Source organism: Eupeodes corollae, chromosome 2 (genome assembly GCF_945859685.1).
Source record: "Eupeodes corollae chromosome 2, idEupCoro1.1, whole genome shotgun sequence".
NCBI lineage: Eukaryota > Metazoa > Arthropoda > Insecta > Diptera > Syrphidae > Eupeodes > Eupeodes corollae.
The window spans coordinates 30,424,106-30,444,073 of NC_079148.1; the positions used below are offsets into that span (position 1 = coordinate 30,424,106).

General features: G+C 33.7%; 1 protein-coding gene and 1 pseudogene across 3 annotated transcripts; one reads left to right on the plus strand and one right to left on the minus strand.

Annotated features, from left to right (window-relative positions):
- Positions 1 to 5,169: 5,169 nt before the first annotated feature.
- LOC129944222 (DDB1- and CUL4-associated factor 7) lies at positions 5,170 to 16,608 on the minus strand. Of its 3 annotated transcripts, none has more exons than XM_056053519.1 (7): positions 16,042 to 16,608; positions 15,190 to 15,382; positions 14,981 to 15,066; positions 10,335 to 10,522; positions 10,090 to 10,275; positions 9,845 to 10,026; positions 5,170 to 5,739 (listed from the first exon to the last, which is right to left on the minus strand). In XM_056053519.1, exons 2-7 carry the CDS (start codon positions 15,378 to 15,380, stop codon positions 5,541 to 5,543), a joined length of 1,032 nt encoding a protein of 343 aa, XP_055909494.1. In that variant the 5' UTR covers positions 15,381 to 15,382; positions 16,042 to 16,608; the 3' UTR covers positions 5,170 to 5,540. The 3 variants fall into 3 exon arrangements, with proteins under 3 accessions (XP_055909494.1, XP_055909493.1, XP_055909495.1); XM_056053518.1 differs by having other exon boundaries at positions 15,532 to 16,608; XM_056053520.1 differs by lacking the exon at positions 16,042 to 16,608 and adding an exon at positions 15,464 to 15,488.
- Positions 9,214 to 9,381, plus strand: LOC129944223 (40S ribosomal protein S29-like; annotated as a pseudogene).
- Positions 16,609 to 19,968: the final 3,360 nt, after the last annotated feature.

Below are 19,968 nucleotides of genomic sequence, written 5' to 3' on the forward strand. Positions count from 1 at the left end.
ATTTTATTTTTAGTATTAATGTTTTTACAATATACAGAGATTACTAAGATTAGTGTTGGTTTTAAATATATATTTTTTCCTATGTATTAATATAAAAATGTAAACAAAAATACAAACTCTTACCAAAAATAAAACAGATAGAAATAAATCTTTAATTTTTGCTGAAATTGTACAGTGTTTATTTATTTTTATATATTTTTGTTTGTAAATTTCACTTTAACTTTTTTTTTAACTTTTATTCGTATGTTTAGCATTTTTAGTGAGTACCTATTTTTCATAATTAAAATAAATACATGCCGGGTTAGATATAATGCAGCGGTAGGTTTGCTCACCTGTCTTCAAAATTGATCTCTGCGAGACGGAAATGTAGACAGGTTGTTGCCCAAAATTAAAGTCTTAAATATTCATATTCAGACATGACTAAGATAACAAAATCCCAGTTTTGGAAAATCAGAAACCTTATAATAATAAAACATTAATTTGTTGTTGGGCCAATTTAAATAAAGGGCAGTAAGTGATATGGGCCCGCAAGCTCTTTTTAAAAAATTATAATTAAGCTACTAAAGACCCAGCTTTGGGAGAATCCTAGAATTTCTCAGTTTTTTTGTTTGTGTGATCTTTAGTGGAGACACTAGTGTAACCTTGTTCTTGAGAACTCAACATGTTTCTAACCCACTTTTTTAAAATTGGTTTATCTTTACAAAAAAGAACAATATCATAGCTTAATTTATTGAGCTTTATCGTCATGAAAAGTGGGCTCAGAATTTATCAAAAACTAAACGATCGTAATAACGATTTATGGGATTCTGCAACGCTTGCAACCAAATTGGTTAATTTTTTGGAATACAAAAAGCAAATCGTTTACACAACGTTGGTTCGTGTTTTCATGCAGAAAGTCACCCGCAGTTTCTATACAAATCCAAACGATAGTTTGTTTTTCAAAAACGAAAGAAATTGTGCAATAACGGTATGAAATTCTGTAGCGCGTCGTTTGCTCAAGAAAAAACGGTCGTTAGTTCTATTTGTCCTTACAGAATGTGCTGGTTTTTATATTTTAATGGCATGTTTTTATTTTAATTGTATATATTCTAATTAGTGTACCTAATTTTTGTTGTTGGTACTAAACCGTTGATCTATTAAAAAAAAATACATACTCGCACGTTTTTCCAAGTGAATTGCACTGCGTTTAATTAAAAATTGTTTAATTTAAAAAAAAAATCATTTGCCCCGTGTTCATTTTTCGACAAACGTACAATTTTTACCATTTTTAAATTTCAAGTTTTGTGAAAATTTTTCAATTTTGAGTTTCATATCACTGGAAGACGACTTACACAAAACTTAAACATTTTCGCAAACATTTTTCAAAGTGTAAACTTTGTAAGTTCATTTAAAATAAACTACATGCGTATGTTTTTCTTAAATTTTTTCCCTTCATTTTGTTTTATATTTTTGTTTGTTTTTAAATTTATATTAATAATAATAAAGTGTGGAAACTATGTTTTTTTTTGTATGCATTCTACAAAATGTATGTTAGGTGATTATTACTTATTTGTTTTTAGTATTTTGTGTAATTTAATAATAATTTCAATGTTTAAAATATTATTTGTTACTCAAATTTTAAGTGAAAAAATACCTAATCTTTTTTTTGTTTTATACTTCTGTTCATTTCTCAGTTTATTTTGTTTTGGTTTTTGTTATTAATATTTTATTTTTATTTTTAGTTTTTGTTGTTGTTCAGTAAAATTTATTTTGAGACTTTTGTAAAATATAGTTTAATTAGATGTTGTTTGTAAAATAAATTGTTATTCATTTAATCGGCATCTAAAGTCTTTTTTTATTTTATTTTGTGGTACAATGTATATCTCATCAAAAAATAAAAAAAAGTAAAAGACAGCAACATAAAACTCCTGTTAATAAGAAAAAGTTTTTTTTGGTTTTGTTTCTGTTTTTTGTTATAACTTTATTATTTTTGTTTTACTGTTTTTGGCAACAATCTTGTTTTTCTCTCTCATGTATTTTTTTAAATAACCTGTTTTAGTTTTTTTTTTGTTTATATTTATTTTATATAATTTTAGTTCAGTTCTATTGGTTGTCTTGATTTTATATGAGTGTATTATTTTTATTTAATTTTTTTATGAATGTTATTTAATTTTTACTTCAGATTTTGTTGTTGAATTTGTTGTTCTTTTTGAATATTTTACTATTGCGTTATTGTTATGAACAAAGAAAAAAATGTACACAAATTAAAATGAATGAGTGCAATATATTAGTGTATATATAACATAGTTATGTTTTAATCCTTATATTTAAAAAGTGATACTCTTAAATAATCGCTAAGGGACAGTTTTTGTTATAAACAAAATATTTTTTTTATCATGGTTGAAAGCTTTTTAATTAAAACGTCCGAATTGCTAACATTTGTTGGAATTTGTTTTTTTTAGACTCATTTTCTATATCTATCCCTATTTATGTTTGTATGCATAATGTTTGTAGCTTTTTCTTTGCAAGTTCAATTTTTTTTTTTAAAGTAGTCATTTGAAATTTGGGATGCATAAAATTACTCAAAATAAATGTCTTTTAACTTCCTGGTTTGTATAGATTCTATTTTAGTAAGAATATTTGTTGATCATTCATCATTGAATTTATAGAAGATGGCCCTTCGTTTAAAATAAAACTTCAAACACTTCTTAATGATTATTGAAAGAACAATGTACTACAGTAAGATAAAGGGTGCATTCATAAACGCCAGCCTAACTTAGAACTGCGTTATGTGCATTCATAAAGTCAAACATCAGACTGTCGGGCAGATGGTGCAGCTGAATTTGTTTGGCTGCAGAAAGATTATTAAAATAATTTTTACAACCACAAGGACAAAGCGCCTCTGACTCCTAAAGAATGTAAGTAATGGCAAATATTTTGTTAACGTTTTGGTAAAAAATAATTTAAATTATTGTTTTAAGAGGTTCAACAATATTTGTTTGGCAGCCATTTTTCTCTGACGTTAATGAACTCTGTTTACATACAGATCGGGCTAAGTCATAACTTTTTGTTTACTGCAGACCTTCTGCATTGGAAGTGCGTTCATAAATGCATCAGAAAAGAAATGCGATTGTACTAACGCAGATTTTCTGCGTTTATGAATACACCCAAAACTTTGAGCTTTTTTATCCATGAAAGAAGATTCTTGGAAACAATTCACTTTTAAATTGAGATCGTTTAACTCTCTTGAGCACATCATTTTATATTTAAAATGTTATGTTATAAGTCATTTGAATTATTATAAAATATAATTTTTTTTCAGTTCTCTATTTATACAAACATTTTTAGGACCAAAGTGAAAGTTCAAGTAAATAAAATTTCAATGAAAAAAAGGAATCGTTAGCTTTGCAACTCCGAAATCTTGTTAGATTCCAATTAGAGTATCTTGGTGCTAAATAAGTTCCTGAGAAATTATTAACCAGTCTTTTCATATTCATAATTGTCATTGATTACTGTCGTGCTGCAGTTGTTCATAAATTGTCGTTGTAAACTACTTTTCAAAAATATAAAGTCAGTAAGTGATACTGAAGCCCAATGAAACATTCAATGATCTAAAAGAGAAAACTTTAGGTCAAGCATTGAGTAGTTTCTTACTTTAGTATATATTTTACTTTTGCACAAATTAAAAATTAACCTATAAAACAAATTATCATTCCTATTTTTTAAAAAAAACCTTTCACATGAAAATTTGTGTGTGTCGGATTTTAAAATGGAATATTGATAAAGATACATTTACGTGAATTGAAATAAACGTTAGATAGCAGAATTGATTAAAAATGTTTAAAATTGACAAGAATTTCATTATATTTTAAAACAATTCTGATATCGAATTTGTTTACCAAGTTTGAGCATTGATCCAGAGAACATGTTTTACATGTTTATGACCATATAACATATTCAAGCTAAATTTGTAAAAAAGTTTTTTAAAATGATTTTTCGACAGAATAATATTTAAGGGGCTTAAGTTGAATGCGATTAAAAAGAATTGTTAAAATCTTTTAACTTAAAATTGGCCTCAATATAAATTGTGATGACCATTATTTTATTTGGAACCAAAGACTTAGGGTGTTGGAATATATGAAGTTATGAATACAGAGATCGGGGATATCTTAAATTTCAAATTTGTCATCACTTATCAATTTTTAAATTATATATTTTTTGTTTTAAATTGAAAGCCATTTACTTTGAAACTAAATAAAAAACATAGACCCATTTCATATAACTACTTTTCTATCATGAATTAGTGCGAAGGAAGCTATCACCAAATTAAAATCAATATTTTATATTATTTCACACATTTTTGTCAAAATGCATTAAACATTAAAACAAAAGATTTCTTGCGTGAATATTTTCAATTCACAAAAACCTATTTTGATAGTAAAATTTGGACTTTGCAAGCTTAACAAACTAGCTGAAGGACTTAAAGTTATAAACAAAAATTCTGCTAACACTACCTTATAAGGACTTGAATGTTAAAATTAATTGGAAAAGGGAACTATTAAGGTATTAATATTTAATTGCACAATATGACACTCAGTTATTAAGCATACAATGAATACAACTTAAATTAATTTAGAAATAGAATCGATTTAATTAAATATATCGTTGGTTGACTTAAGAATTGAAATGAATAAATATCTTATCCAAAAGGTCTTTCTGAACTTGCCTAGCCAGAAAACTCTTAATTGCATTTGTTATATCTAGCAGATCCTAATCTCAAAAAAAAAAGAAATAAATCTGACTTGATACAAAATTTTGAGAATCTAAATTGATTTGCAAGCAACAGCGTTCAATTAAGCTTTGACTGAAGATCAGATTGCTACTCTTTTGTTCAATTCATAATAATTCTAAAAAGATATGACAAAAATTAACAAATTGTTATTTAAAATTTTGTTTTTTTTTGTGAATATAAACTAAGATTTTTACGAACGCTAAAACCTAACAGTTTTAAACTTCCTTACTATGCTTTCCCATATATTTATAAATATTATTTATTTCGATAATCATAAACATACATTTTTGTTTTTGTTGATTTAAAAATATATGTCAACTTAAAATATTCTTTCTAAAATTATAAATTATAATATTACCACTTTCTTTTACCCCACCAGGGAAAAATTAAAAACAAAATTAACAGAAATAACTAAAATTAGTTGTATATTTATATACTTAAAAAATAAAATCATCATACTTATTTTTGATGGTGTTTTTTTTGATGTACACAGTCATTGTCATAATATTTCTTATTTCTTATTATTTTGTTTTTGTTTTTGTTTTTATAAAATCTTTTCATAAATTATAAAATTAAATTATAAGGGATGAATAAATTACAAATCATAGATGCTTTCATGTGTTTTATGTGCATTGTGATGGCGAAGGAGGAAAAGGAGGAGGAAAAAGAAGGATTTTTTTGTTTGTATTTTGTTCTTTTTTTGTTTGGATGTTTCGTATGAGCGTATGAATAGTTGTGTTTTTTGTTTTTTTTTTTTTATAAAATGATTTTATACTCGTAATATTTCACACGCTTTGTTGTAACATATAGCAATCCAATCGGGCTGTGTTGCGCCCCATTGAATTTGATTAACTTCTCCTTCGGCTGCAGTGTATGCTAAAATTGGATCCTCAATTGCACGAGGCATTTGTTGAATATCCCAAATCAGTGCTTGGTGATCATCACCGGCAGTGCATATGTGACAGGAACTGAAATTTAAACAAATTGAAAGTATAGTTAATAAATGTATATTTAAAAGTAATAGAGCTCTAATAAGATTTCCGATAGTTAGGACAGTCAAATATTAAATAGTTCCCCGGATACCCTGTACTAAAACTAATGTTGAAAGGTTTGGTTAAGTTCAAAGCTTTTCAAATTTCGTAAGCTTTTGTTATAGGTATAAAAAATAAGAAAACAATAATTTAAAATGGTTTAATGGTTTTTATGTTATATGAATCTTGCTTCTTTCTAAACCATAATTTGAACAAATTTTTTTTAACAGTAGAGATGAAGTTACAAGATGCAGAGAAAAATTAAAAGACATTTTCTGCGTTTCTTTTTTTTTCACTCGAACAACGATTTATACCTTGAAGATTAAATAAGATTATGTATGTAGATTTTTAAAAATTTATTAATCATTCCTTACTGAAAATAATTTTGAAGCTATGCAGGGGAAACTCGTTGACTATGATTTTAAGTGGAGGCTGCTACTTTGGGTATAAAAATAACTTAGTCGGAATCGCCTGTGAGTTTGTAGTCGAATCTGAATGAGGATTCCTCAAACTGATGTTCGACAACTGCAATCAATGGGATAGAGATTTTGCTCAGCTGCAAGAATTGGTGACGACATCCAAAACTCAATGATCATAGGTGATTTAAATGCCTGATAAAACAACAATGCAAGAATAACACGAAACTCAAAAGATAAAATCAGCAATGCAAGAGGCAACAAACTCATTGATCTTTGTGACGCATTCGGCTTTCAAATTTTGAACGGTACAAGTTTCGGAGACAAAGAGGGCAACTACACCTACATTGGAATACAAGGCTCATCTCTAATTGATCTTTGTCGCACTAATGGTGGATTAAATTCGTACATTACGTATTTCGAGGTAGAAGAAACACTTTATTCAGATCATCAGCCTTTAATTTTAGAATTTGGATTTGAAACTATAGAACGAGAGGAAACGGTAGAGCTGAAGCTTTTACCAAAGCTCAAATGGAAGAACGCACATTGTGCTCCTTACAGAGAAAAGTTAGATATAGCTCTTTCATCAAAAGAAATCACTGACTTTAGTCAATTAGAACAAGATATATGGGAAGCGTATGAAGGGAGCAAGCAAGAGAACGTAAGAGTTATAGGAGACAGTTTGAGAGCCCAATATATCGAGGCAAATAAACTTTATAAAGCACTATGTTGTAATAAGAAGAAAATCTATTAGAAAAAGCGAGAAACCTCGCAAATTGCACAAATTCAGCAGACTGTGGGAATGTAGTGAGTAACATAAATGGATCGAGACTCACCATAAGCAAAAACTTCATTGTGCTCTCACTTCAAAACAAATCAAAACATTGTGCTCTCACTTTAAAACAAATCCACAAATCTGTATGAACTCCATTTAATTTGCTTCTCCCTGCTTTGAAGAAGACATACTGGATGCACAAATAACAGCGACAGAAACGAATGCGGTAATCAAAGATCTGCAAAATGGCATAGCACCAGGGTTGGATCGCATTACGAGGGAATTCTATAAGTTCAGCTCTGTAGGGCTTATACAAACAGTAACCAACTTAAGCAATGACATCCTATAATGACATACAACTATAGGGGAATATCCTTTTTAAACGTATCGTAAAAAATTTGTACGACTACTTTACAACGGCGCCTTACATTTTGGATCAACCACAACAATATACTCAAAGAGTACTAAGGGGGATTTAGAGCGGGATACTCAACTGTCGACCACATTTTTGTACTTCGAAATGTAGCTGAATCTTTTGCAGCGCAGGGAAAGAAATTATACGTGTTCTTTGTGGATTTCAAGGCTGCATTCGACACAGTCGATAGAAGATCGTTGATGTACAAATTGTTCTGCAAGGGAATGTCTCACAAATTTGGAAGAGTCATAGAAAATCTGCTGGAAGATACATGGGCTGCTGTCTGGGATGGTGAAGTAGTATCAGAATGGTTTGAAACGAAAATTGGAGTGAGGCAAGGTTGTACTCCAAGCCCTTTGCTGTTTGCGCTATTTATCGACGATGTTATGGACATCCTGCCTGGTGGAATTGAAGTCAGCAGTATTACTATCAAAGCACTTATGTTTGCAGATGAAATAGTGATTCTATCTCATTAACCGGAAACGCTACAACTGATGATCAACCGATTATACGAATACTGTGCAAAATGGAACCTAGTGGTCAACCAAGAGAAGTCGAAGATCATGATCTTCAATAGAGGGAGACAGACTACGAGCAAATGAGAAGTGGCACTACCATAACGAAATACTTGAAGTTGTCAGCGAATACAAGTACCTTGGAGTGATCTTCACCTGCAATTTAAAAATGGAAAAGCACTTAAAAGATAAGCTTGCAAAGGCAAAATCTGCAATAAACTCAACTTGGAAGATGTGTTTTCCCAACAAATATCTTAACAATAGCACGAAATTTAAAGTTTTTGAATCTGTTGCAGAATCAATCATGCTTTACGCAGCGCAAGTATGGGGAGGTCAGCAATATGATGAAGTTGAAAAACTTTTACGCTTCTACTTAAAACGCATGTTCCGACTACCATGGAACACACCAAACTATGCGTTGAACCTGGAAACTGGATTATCACCGTTATATATAAAAACACTAAAATTACAGTCAGATTACATTATAAAGGTCTTAAACATGGATGATGGTCGAATTACAAAGAAGATCATGATGATAACAGTGAGCAGAAAAGTTGGATGGTATGATGAGTGGCTGGATCATGCACGTTTGTGTAATTTCGTACTAAGCCTAGACCAAGAGCCTCCCAATAACTAAAAACAAAGACTCTACTAGATCATTTCCACAACAGATATAAACTGCAGGAATGAGTATGAAAGTGAAGCAAGAGGATCCCTTTACAGATCGGTGTACAGTACACTCAACTATAACCTTCAACATGCAAACTACTTCAGAAACCAACTAGGCGTAGAATCCATCTCAGTGATGCTAAGGGCGAGGGTAGAACTTCTTCCGCTTAATTATAGGCCACACCGAGATGACCTTCCAATATTGTGCAATACATATAACAGAAAGAGAAGAAATATTTCATTTTATGGATAGATGTCCGACTCTTCGTGAAACTTGGCGACATTTCTTCGGTAAAGATACGCTTTCAATGGAACAAGTTCGAAATATATTGAACGAATTGTCAGAAAAGCTATTACTTTTTTATAAAACAGCTCTAAGTTATAGAGATTGAATATTTCAAGTAAATCATTAGTAATTCATTTTATTTTTTAATTTCATAAACAGTATACCAATCGACAGACAGCAAAGCCACGCCATAAAGATTTTGTAAATGTAAATTGTCATATTCTTATGTTGTTAATAAATAAGATCATTTTAATCCAAAATCTAAATATCTACCTTGAAGAGCTTTTGATAAGAAAAAGAGGTAATGTACCAATTCCATCAAAATCATCCATAACATGGGTTTTGCAAATCCCTGGTATTCTTATCACCGAAAACACGGATAAGGCAGTCGTTGCTGGCGGTTATGCTGTTTGCAACATGTTCTCATCTACAAATACGGTCTGAATATCTGCTGTAAGAGCTTCAAGTATGCTAGCAATATTGGCTTCAAGGAGCTCGATTAATAATTCAATTGGAAGGAGAAAAACGGAATTAATTATCCAAGCAGATTAAATAAGAACAATTCAATGAGCTTTTGTTAACCTTTGAGATATTCTGTGACTATTCTTATACATCTAAATCTTATATAAGTTCTCTGTCGAATTAACAAGATGAAAAAAAAAATCGATCAATAAAATTGCTATGAGCACTTATCTCCCTAGTCGATTACATCCCATTATTTTACTTAAGATCCCCTAGTTCTTGTACTAAAGATCAAGTGAAGAAAATAAGAACTAAATCGGGTCCCCTTTGAAAACCCAAAGGAGTTTAATGCTGATCAGAAATGCCAACAATTTTCGAGGCAGCAGTTTTGCATTCGGTTTTTTTTAATTATGTTTTAATGATAAATGTTTAGAGTATGATAGGCCGATAAGTTTTTATTTTTTCAAACAAACCAAAAACACAGAACGAACATAAAAAACATACCTGTGCGGCGCCCACGCTATACCGTTAACGCACGCTCTATGATTGCTCAGTCTTGCAACAGGTGTACAAGGAACACGAACATCTAAAATAATAACTTCACACGAATCCATTGCTACTGTAGCTAAATAATTTGGATCCTGTTTATTCCAGGCTAGTCTAAGTAAAGCCGTATGAGCTGGATCCTATTAAATTAAATATTATGTAATTTAGTATACATTTTTTAGAATTATTTTATATATTTATACCTCATATATAATAGTTGAGTGTTCCAAATGCCTCAAATCGAACATACGCACTGAACCATCAGCACCAACTGAAGCGAACATATCACGGCCACCGCCCGCTCTTGAAAATGCAATATCGTACACTTCTTTGTCGTGAGCAATAAGTTGTGTTTTGACATGTCCAGCGACATAGACTCGTCCATGAGGCTAAAAATAAATATAAATATATTAAATTAAAAATAGCAAATATTTGATTTTGTACATACTTGTCCGGTTTCTAGTCCCCATATTGTGCAGGTTGTGTCAATTGATGAAGTGCCAACTAAATTTGGATCAACTTCATTCCAATCGAATGATGTTAATGGTGCACAGAAATCACTGTTTTTGTTGTTATTTAGTACGCATTCTAGTCTTGTGTCAGGTTCTCCAGCACGCCAAACTCGAAGGTAATCACCTTAATTTAAATTGATAAATTATTGAAAAAAGGGCACAGCTCATATTGATGTTGGATGAATATTTTTAATCGTTAAAAATTAAGCCCCAAAGAGTCGAGCGTTTGTTGGAGGGATGAATTTCGGGTAAACTTTATCGTTGGACAGTTAAAAGTCAGACTACTTTATAACAGTTGGTTTTTGATAAGTTGGTGTATGAAGGGTTTCGGTAAAGGTTCGGTCTCAAATTGATAAGAGAAAGTGGAAAACATATTTGAAAAGTGATCTTATTTTGTTTGCAATGATTTGACTTTCTGCAAAATTACCATGGAATCGAAGTATTTATGTTATACCAATAGAGGTATGACTACTACAACAATATTTTTAGAAGCCAAAAACAAAACTAAAAAAAAGATTAAACAACTAAATTTAAAAAATCGATTTAGGAGCTCACATTTTATTAATCTAAAAATATAACAAAAATATTGTAAATGGTTTTCCAATTAGCAGCCCGTAATGTTGAAGTAAACTTAGGTTTTTCGATTCTTCATCGACCTTGAGAATAAAACATTTCATAAACGATATACGACGTAGGTAAACATAAGAATTCAAGCCGTTGAAACAAAAGCAAAATTGTATTTTTCTAAATGGGTTTTTAAACTGCATCAAAATAATCTAGATTTTCATCGAAAAATCATCTTTATCAGGCCTATTTTCACCTATGCTACGATAATAAGCAGAATTGTTGGATTTTGGGATAGGAAAATCCAAAAATGATTTTTAACCTTCAAGGTATTACTTTTTTGTGGGGTTTTTGAACTTGAGGTGTAATTCGGCCTTACGTTTTACTTATTCAAAAATGCTGGTTTAATAGTCACGGTGCATATAACGATATCGACCCATGACTTATGATTTTGTATGGCCAGTATTGGAAGATATTGATGTGGACGTTCATTTTCACAGCACAACATGCCATACAAAAAATGCACATATCGCAGGTAGGTAGGTAGGTAGAAATGGCGATCTCAAGGCAACCTTGCCTGAGATCCAATTAGCGCTGTAGTGAGCCGTTTTGATACCAAACACTCGTTTGACCTTTGATTGAAAGGGATAGATTTATAGAGAAGCTTCATAGCGATTATGTTAGAGCCATTTTGTCGCATTGAGAAAAAAGATTAGGTCGGTAATCTTTGTCTCAGATAGCTCACCAAGTTCGTGAAAAAATGCTTTTAAAAAGTATTTCATTCTAGTGTTTGCCAAAGCAGGACATTTGCAGAGGAAATGGATTATAGTTTCACTTTCTCTTTGGTCACTAAAGCTACGGCAAAAGGTGTTGTAAGAGATACCCAACTGTTCTGCATGAATTCCTATAGGCCAATGTTCGGTACAAACCGCAACAATCCTGGTTATGTCTTTCCTTGGCCTGCATAGAAGATCGTTTGTACGGGTTTTATTATAGGTGGGCCATATCTTCATAGATATAATGTAGTTGGATAAATTGCTCCACCTTCGGTTTGATTCAGTTTGGTAGATAGAAAAGATTTTACCCTTCATAGCACCAAGAGGAATGTTAACCATTTCCGCAAGTGAGCTATGAAGGGCCGATCCTTGCCTGGCTAGCTCGTCAGCCCGTTCATTTCCCACGATACCACTATGGCCCGAACCCGGATCAGGGTGACATCGAGGTTAATATTCAGGCTCGCAAGCTCATCGCGACATTGCTGGACCAATTTAGATGAGGATATGGCCGAGGTAATGGCTTTGACAGCTGCCTGACTGTCTGTAAAGATAGACACATTTCGGTTTTGGTTTTGTTTAAGTATCTTACATGCCTCCCTTATTGCTAGCAGTTCATCCTGAAAAACGCTAGCAAAGTCAGAAAGCCTAAAGGATTTGGCTACATTTAGGGACTCAGAAAAGATCCCAGAACCATATCCGCACTCCATCTTTGAGCCGTCAGTAAAGATGGTTGTGTCGAAACCTATCGAATCGATGTCATCCTCCCAATCTTCTCTCGATGGATAACCTTAAAACACTTACTAAGGTTCAAAGTACCCGTAGCAAGATTGTTAGTGCGTTAGACTTTCATGCAAGGGGTCTTGGGTTCAATCCCTGGCTATGCCACCTTAATTTAAAAAAAAAAAAAATTTTCGCGGGTATTACCTCTTGCGAGGAATTTACAAATCCTTCAAGAGTAATTCTTGTCATGAAAAAGTGCTTTCTCAAACTAGCCGTTCGGATTCACAACGGACTGTTGCGCACCCCATTTGATTTGAAGGTTCAAAGTAGGAGCGCAGTAGTCAGTGCCTACCGAGATAATATCTGAGGGAATCAATTTCGTAGTGTTGCTGTGACCATAAGGTTTTGACAACCAGCTATTTGATTCCTTCAGCCTAATAGCGATGCAGGAAACTATGTATTTAATAAAAAGTTCGATTGGTAGAAGATCAAAAATAACGTTTAAGGCGTCCGTTGGGCAAGTACGCATGGCCCCTGTGGTGCCCACGCAAGCTGTTCTCTGAACCTTCTTTAGCTTATTAATATTAAAGGCTTTGCTAAAAGCAGGTCACCACATAATCGAACCATATGTTAAGATTGGGCGTACTACGGCTGTGTACGTCCATAAAATCATCTTCGACTGAAGTTCCCACTTTTGACGAAAGTTTTGCTGCAGGCGTAGAAGGCAACACAGGCCTTCTTAACCCGTATTTCAATATTTAGTTTCCAGTTTAGTTTAGGATCGAGTATAACTCCCAAATATTTTGCACTGGAAGACAATGATAGGATTTGACCGTTGAGTCGAGGTAGCGTGAAGGGCGGTACTTTAGTTTTGGTGGTAAAGAGCAACAGTTCAGTTTTACTTTGGTTAACTCCTAGTTCACAACTCGTGACCCAGTTGCTAACTTTCTTCAAAGCTGACTCCGTGATTTCACTAATCACAGAGGTGCACTTTCCTGACACCACCAGCACCAAATCATCCGCATAGGCTAACATCTCTCTAATATAACGAGAACTGTATCCATGACCAGAAGCCATAGAAGAGGCGAAAGGACACCACCCTGGGGTGTTCCCCTATTCACGTGTTTTGTTGCGATTGTAATGCCTAGAATGGCTCGAATCTTCCTGCCACTGAGCTTAGAAATAATCCATTCTCGAACTTAACGAGCGATTCTTCTATGGATTCTGTAAGGACGCGGCAAGACTAAATTTTTTATAATTGATTGTTTGTTCTACAGTACGCACTACCTCATTAAGGGCAGTCTCCGTAGATTTGCCCTTAAGATAAGCATGCTGAGAGCTTTCGAGAGGTCGTCCAACTAGGATTTCTCTAATATGGTAATCAAGAATGCGCTGCAAGGTTTTAAGCACAAAAGATGTTAAGCTTATTGGTCTGAAATCCTTCGCAGATTCGTGACCTCGCCTACCCACTTTCGGGATAAAAACTACTTTGACCTGTCTCCACGACATGGGCACATGTTTGAAAAGGAGGCATCCTTTGAAAATTTGTTCCAGCCATGGAGCTGCCACATCATGCAACTTTTGAAGCATAACTGGCAGTATGTCATCCATGCCTGGGGATTTATATGGAGAAAAAGTATTGATGGCCCACAAAATATTTTCTCTGGTTATAACGGAATTGAATTGCTCCAAATGAGCTACGTTTAGCTCTGTGGTTTCAAGCGATTCGGGGTTATCACTCTCGCAACACAGAAAGTGCGTCTATATCAGTAGCTCAAGAGATTCGGCTGGAGAGGCTGTCCAGGATCCATCAGGCTTTTTTAGAAATGAAGGATTACAATGTTCCTTCGATAAAACTTTGCTGAGCCTTGCGGAGTCCTTTATGTCTTCGATTGATTGACAGTATTCTCTCCAGCCTTGTCTTTTGGCTGATGAAAGGGCTTGCTTGTAAATTTTAAGAGAGTCTTTATACGGTTGGTAAAACTTATGTTTGTGGCAGATATTGAAAATTGTCCTCACATATCGCAGTGTTGCAAGAAAAGTTTCCTGACCATATTATTTCATTAAGAGAAATATGTCGGTGTCTCAATTGAACACCGACATATTGTAATTTCAAAAGTTTAGAACATTTGTTTAGGTCAAAGATGAATGATAAAGTCATGGCCAATGTTTTACAATCGATTCAAGATCTTAAAAATTAATTTCGTTAAGTTCTCATGGACATGCATTTATCTTTGAACAGTGTAATAAACTTATTCCAAACGTTGCGCAGAAAATTATATAAATTAAAAGGATTTATGAATTGAATCATCCAACTACATTCAGTAATGACAAATCATTAAATCTTAAGTTAAAACCTATTTTACTAAGTTTTTTTTCTCGTCCGAAAAGTTACTTCTTTTAGTACTTTAGACAGATTAAACAACTTTTGTTTTGGTTTTGGGTAAATGTATGTAGTAAGTTTCTTTTTGTTGTAAAAAATAAAATAATGTTACTTTTGGAAATGTTTTATTATTGCTCACCACTAGTTGCTAGCAAGTCCGGATATATGCCTTTCGAATCTGGTATCCACATAATTTTTGTCGTTGGATATGGATGATCAAAGGTGCTACAAAAATAACCAAAACAATAAAGTAAGTTAATCAAGGTCGTATTTTTAACTCAATCACTTCACTCATCATCCGAATTGGTAATAAGAGTTAAGACTTGTCAATAAGTTAAATACACTTACCTTTTAGGACTAAATTCGCTTGTCTCTTCATCTAAACTAATTATTTGGACTTTGTTATTGTATTCTTCAATGAAACTGCCGAGTGCAAGGCGAAATCTTTTATCTGGACGAACACTCCAGTTCATTGAGTATAGAGGCCATGGTGCCAAGTATTTGTAGATTTCTTTACGTTTACCAGCGGTGGATGACATAACTGCAAATAATTGAAAATACACATTTTAAAAATAATAAACACGGGCTTTTCTTTTGTTAAATAAAATAGACTGAGAACTACAATTTTCTTCTGGTTTTAGTGCAAAAGCAGAAAGAAAGCAAGAAAAATATGACAATATGACAACTAACTGCTCTGCACTCCCATTTTATGTTCAACCAAAGTTATTCTATTTTTCTTTTCTTGTCTATTCAGTTCAGACTCTTGTCATCGAATTGCGCGTTTGAAGATGCAAAAATGTCTTTTTTGGTTTTGATCAGTGCAAGTTTTTAGCCAAATTGAAATGTTTTAGTTTTTGGTTTTCACTTGCAGTGGGGTCGTGCAAGTGGTTTTCTTTTTCTAATTGCGTTTTCAACTTAGATCATCGTGGTTTTTTCGAAGAAATGACGCATTTGAGAAATTCTCCCCAAAACAGCCCCGTGCTGTGTGCTCCTTCTGCTTCGGTGTCCCAAACGCCAAACGAAACTTCACACAAATGTCAAAATATGCGGTCAATGGCATTGGAGCCGTCAAAAGCAGAAGCAGTGCAGCACCACCGCACACAAGACTCGAGCAGCGAGGAGCAGGAGAGTACAAGAAAAGAAGCAACAACAAAACACACAACTCTATCCACATCCTACCCTAACCCTAATGGGGCTTACCTTTGATTCGATTGGTTTCTTCTTTTTTTTATTAAAGAAATAAAAGTTTGTTGCAACAAACTTAGGGAACAAAAAAGAAGAAAATAACTTAAAATAATAAAGTTGGGAAAGTAAAAGAATAAAACTAAAAAAAAAAAACAAACGAAAACTAAGAAAGAACTAAGAATTAATTCGTTTTCTTTATTTATAGTCTTTTTCCTTGGCTTTCACATCATTTTTCTGCGTTAATTCCAAATTTAGCTGCGAATCCGTGAGGGGATATACGAATATACGAGTTTTTCTTTCTTATTTGTGATTTTTAGTGTCCGGTCGGGTCGGCCTGAGAACTTTTATTTTCTTGTTTTGAAAAAAGGGAAATGCACACGCGGAGTAGACTTTTTTGCACTTGGATGTGTTGGGCTGGTTTGTGTAGAAAAATAAAAAAGAAATACACTTTCGTCAGACTTATGAATTAATTGTTTTTTCTTTTGATATTTTGTTGAAAATTAAAAACTCTTTTTCTTTTTTTTGCGAAAACGAAACGACGACGGCGACGACGAGGCCACACAAAAAAATGTATATAACAACGCGCTATTTTGACAGTTCTTGTCTGATTTGAATGTCAAATTGAAGTTAGCTATTGTGAATGGGTCTGAAAATGGAAGTGTTTGAAAAATGTACATGGGCATGTATAAGCACTGCCAACATCATTTGCTATATACTTTCAATAAATTAAATTGCGAGATACCCGAAGGAAACTTTTAGGACCTGGCGACTAATGAGCAACTTGAATAGTCAACTATTTTTTTAGAACTATTATTTTTTTTTGTTTGTATAACTTCGAGTTAATTTTGTAAACTAATCTTCTTTAATTTTTTTTATTGATGTGGTTTGATTTTTCTTTTTAAATTACGAAGTATTAGGCTAGGCACGCACATGCAACTTTTTCGAAACCAAATAGTTCGATCGTTAGTTGCCCAAACATTGCACATATAAGCAACTCCGAAAGTAATCAACGAAATAAACCAATGCAGAGGAATCACTTATTCACTCTGACTACATTTTTCTCTCTACTGCACTTACAGAAAATTATTCACCGATTAAGTTGTCCGCGCAGTTACCTATAATTCCTTGTGACACAAACAAAGAAATTGTGTCAAAACACAAACTAAAAAGTTGCTCAAATGGGCGACAGAATGGTTTCTGCATGTGTGCGGACTCTCATATAAGTCTATAGTGCTCAGTTTAGAAACCAAACAGTTTCAAAACTAAAAGTTGCATGCGCGCCTAGCCTTATGGTTGATTTACATGTATCTCCATCTTTCATTGTTTTTTTTTGTCATTGAAAAATTAAATATTTCTGTCATTGAAAAAAATTTCCTTATTGAAATCCACCGAAAAATGTTTTTCTGACAGAAATCTGTCATTGGAATTGTGTGAAATTGAAACACAAATTATTTTTAGCGAAAAATAAATGCCCAATTACACTTTTCTTTCTCAAAAAATTCTTTGTGTGATTTCTTTGTAGAGAGGAGGTGAAGAACTGTTTCCTCCTCTTCCTCATCCATACAGCTTATGTGAAAGTCATTTAAGAATACTCTTATGCGATCTGCTCCTAGATAGAAAGCACCTTGGTCGCTTTAAATCTAGTGTAGGCCAGATGTTTTATGTGACCTGGCACGTGGTGATGTTATTCCAGCTAGTGGTTGGCTTCATAGCGTCCTGCATTAGCAATAGTTTACATGTAGCGATTGGTATGCCAGCATTTGCCAAACGTCATATAATGGGTTGTAGTGTACCTGAGTTCATCTACATAACAGTTTCCTGAAATGTCTCTATGACCCGAAACCCAGCAAAGGTGAATATTAAACTGCTGTACAATCTCCATTAGAGATCAACAGTTATGTATTAATTAGGTATTTGATTATTAATCTCGGAAAGTTCATCAAGATCTTTATGGAAAGACTTTCGAAAGCTCAACATGTTAGAACTGGTAGTCGGAGAATATTTTCCGATTGCCCTGCTAATTGTTTAGGTTTTGTAAGGTACATATTTTGATTTATGTAAATACATTTATAAAGGCTTTCAGAAAAACTGTACTGTCAAAAAATTATACTTTAAAGAAAGCAAAACAGAGTCACCACTTCTGAATTCTCTATCACTTTTGACTATATGCTTTTCTCTACTTTTTTTATGATGCACTTTTAAAATAGAATAGTTATAACTTGCCAGATCAGAAATTTCCATTTATGCACTAAAAGGGAAATATGATGATAGTAGTCAATTAAAAAACGGAATTCAGAAGTCCCCAAGGAACGTTGGTTTAAGTTGCCAACTTAGTGAGGCCAGCAAGGTGTTATTTTGTAGCCAAGTGAGTTTTCCAGGCCTCATCATGATAAAAAATGGATGACCAAGAAAATGAATATGAATTTCCATTTTAACAGTAATAGTCACAATTTAAATGGAAATCTGCAGATCCTTCTAATCTGGAAAAGACTTTAGGAAATAATTTTCGTTTATATTATTTTGGTTATTTATTAACACGTTCATTCTACTTCTAATGATTCTCGAGAATTTTCTCCAGATGAGTCCTGAAACTAAAGGACGTTCTTATCCCTCTACCTTCCCAAAATCATCATCCTCTCCCACATAAACAAGGCATACCAGGCTACGTTTATGTCACCAACTCCCATCCCACCTCCCACGTTTGTAATGACGAAAAAGCTAGCAACGGTCCTATCTCCTATACTCCTTCTCACTCTAGGTAACCTAGCTGAATTGCTGTTACCGAATCCCAATCTTTTCCTTACACGTCAGAATGATGAATTAACGTCAACTGACTCCCCACCCTTTCTCTTCCTCCCCAACCACCTCTCATCAATATTGGGCTGGATCTAAGGTGTTAAACGACCCGTGCCGATGATCACTTCGGATCGCTTCGCACGACCCCGTCTGCAGCACTGGAAACCTTGCTCTACCTTACACCTCTTGACATATTTAGCAAACAAATAGCTGCAAGCTCTGCTATTCGCTTCAATGCTTCGTCGCAGTGGACTAACAACAGCATTGGCCACTCTGTAATTCTAAGGTACTTAGAATCAATTCCAAAGCACACAGACTACACCATCCCCCAACTACAATTCGACAGGAATTTCCAGATTTCTATACCTACCAGATCTTTTTAGGAGGAAAGGACATTCTTAGACGATGAGTGAATCCACTTTTACACAGATGGCTCAAAAACCAAAGAAGGGGTTGGTGGTGGTGTGTACTCTGAACGACTGAAATTAAGTCTCTCATTCCGCCTTCCCAATCATTGTAGCGTGTTCCAGGCGGAACTTTTGGCTATTAAGGAAGTCTTGTCTTGGCTCAAAGCCACAAAAAACATCTGGCCAACACTGGATTTAAAACGTTCAAGGTGCTTGCTCTCTCTAAGCCGATCGCATATAAGCTCGATAATAGGTGTCATAACCGGACACTGTCTAATAGGAAAGCACGCCACGAGACTAGGCGTATTCTCAAATGACTTTTACAAAAGCTGTATGGACGAGGAAGAGGAAGAAACGGTTCTTCATCTTCTCTGCACATGCCCTGCTCTAGCTCGAAAACGCAAGAATTACCTAGGAGAATTGTTCTTTAACGATCTAAACGATCTAAATCATATCGGTATAATCAGCCTCTCACGTTTCGTAAGGAACTCAAGCTGGTTCCATTGAGCTTAGGAGGAAGCCTAAAGATTCATGTGGTATCACAATGGGCCATTAAACTGGCCTAAGTGTGTCCGTTTCCATCTTGGACAGCCACTATAACCTAACCTTACCTAACCTAACACGTTTTATGGCGTATTCCAATCAGAAGCTTTATTATATTCCACTATTTGTGCAGCTGTCACTTTTGCAAGCTGTTATCTTTTGACACTTAGCAAGCATAAACTACTCCACTACCATA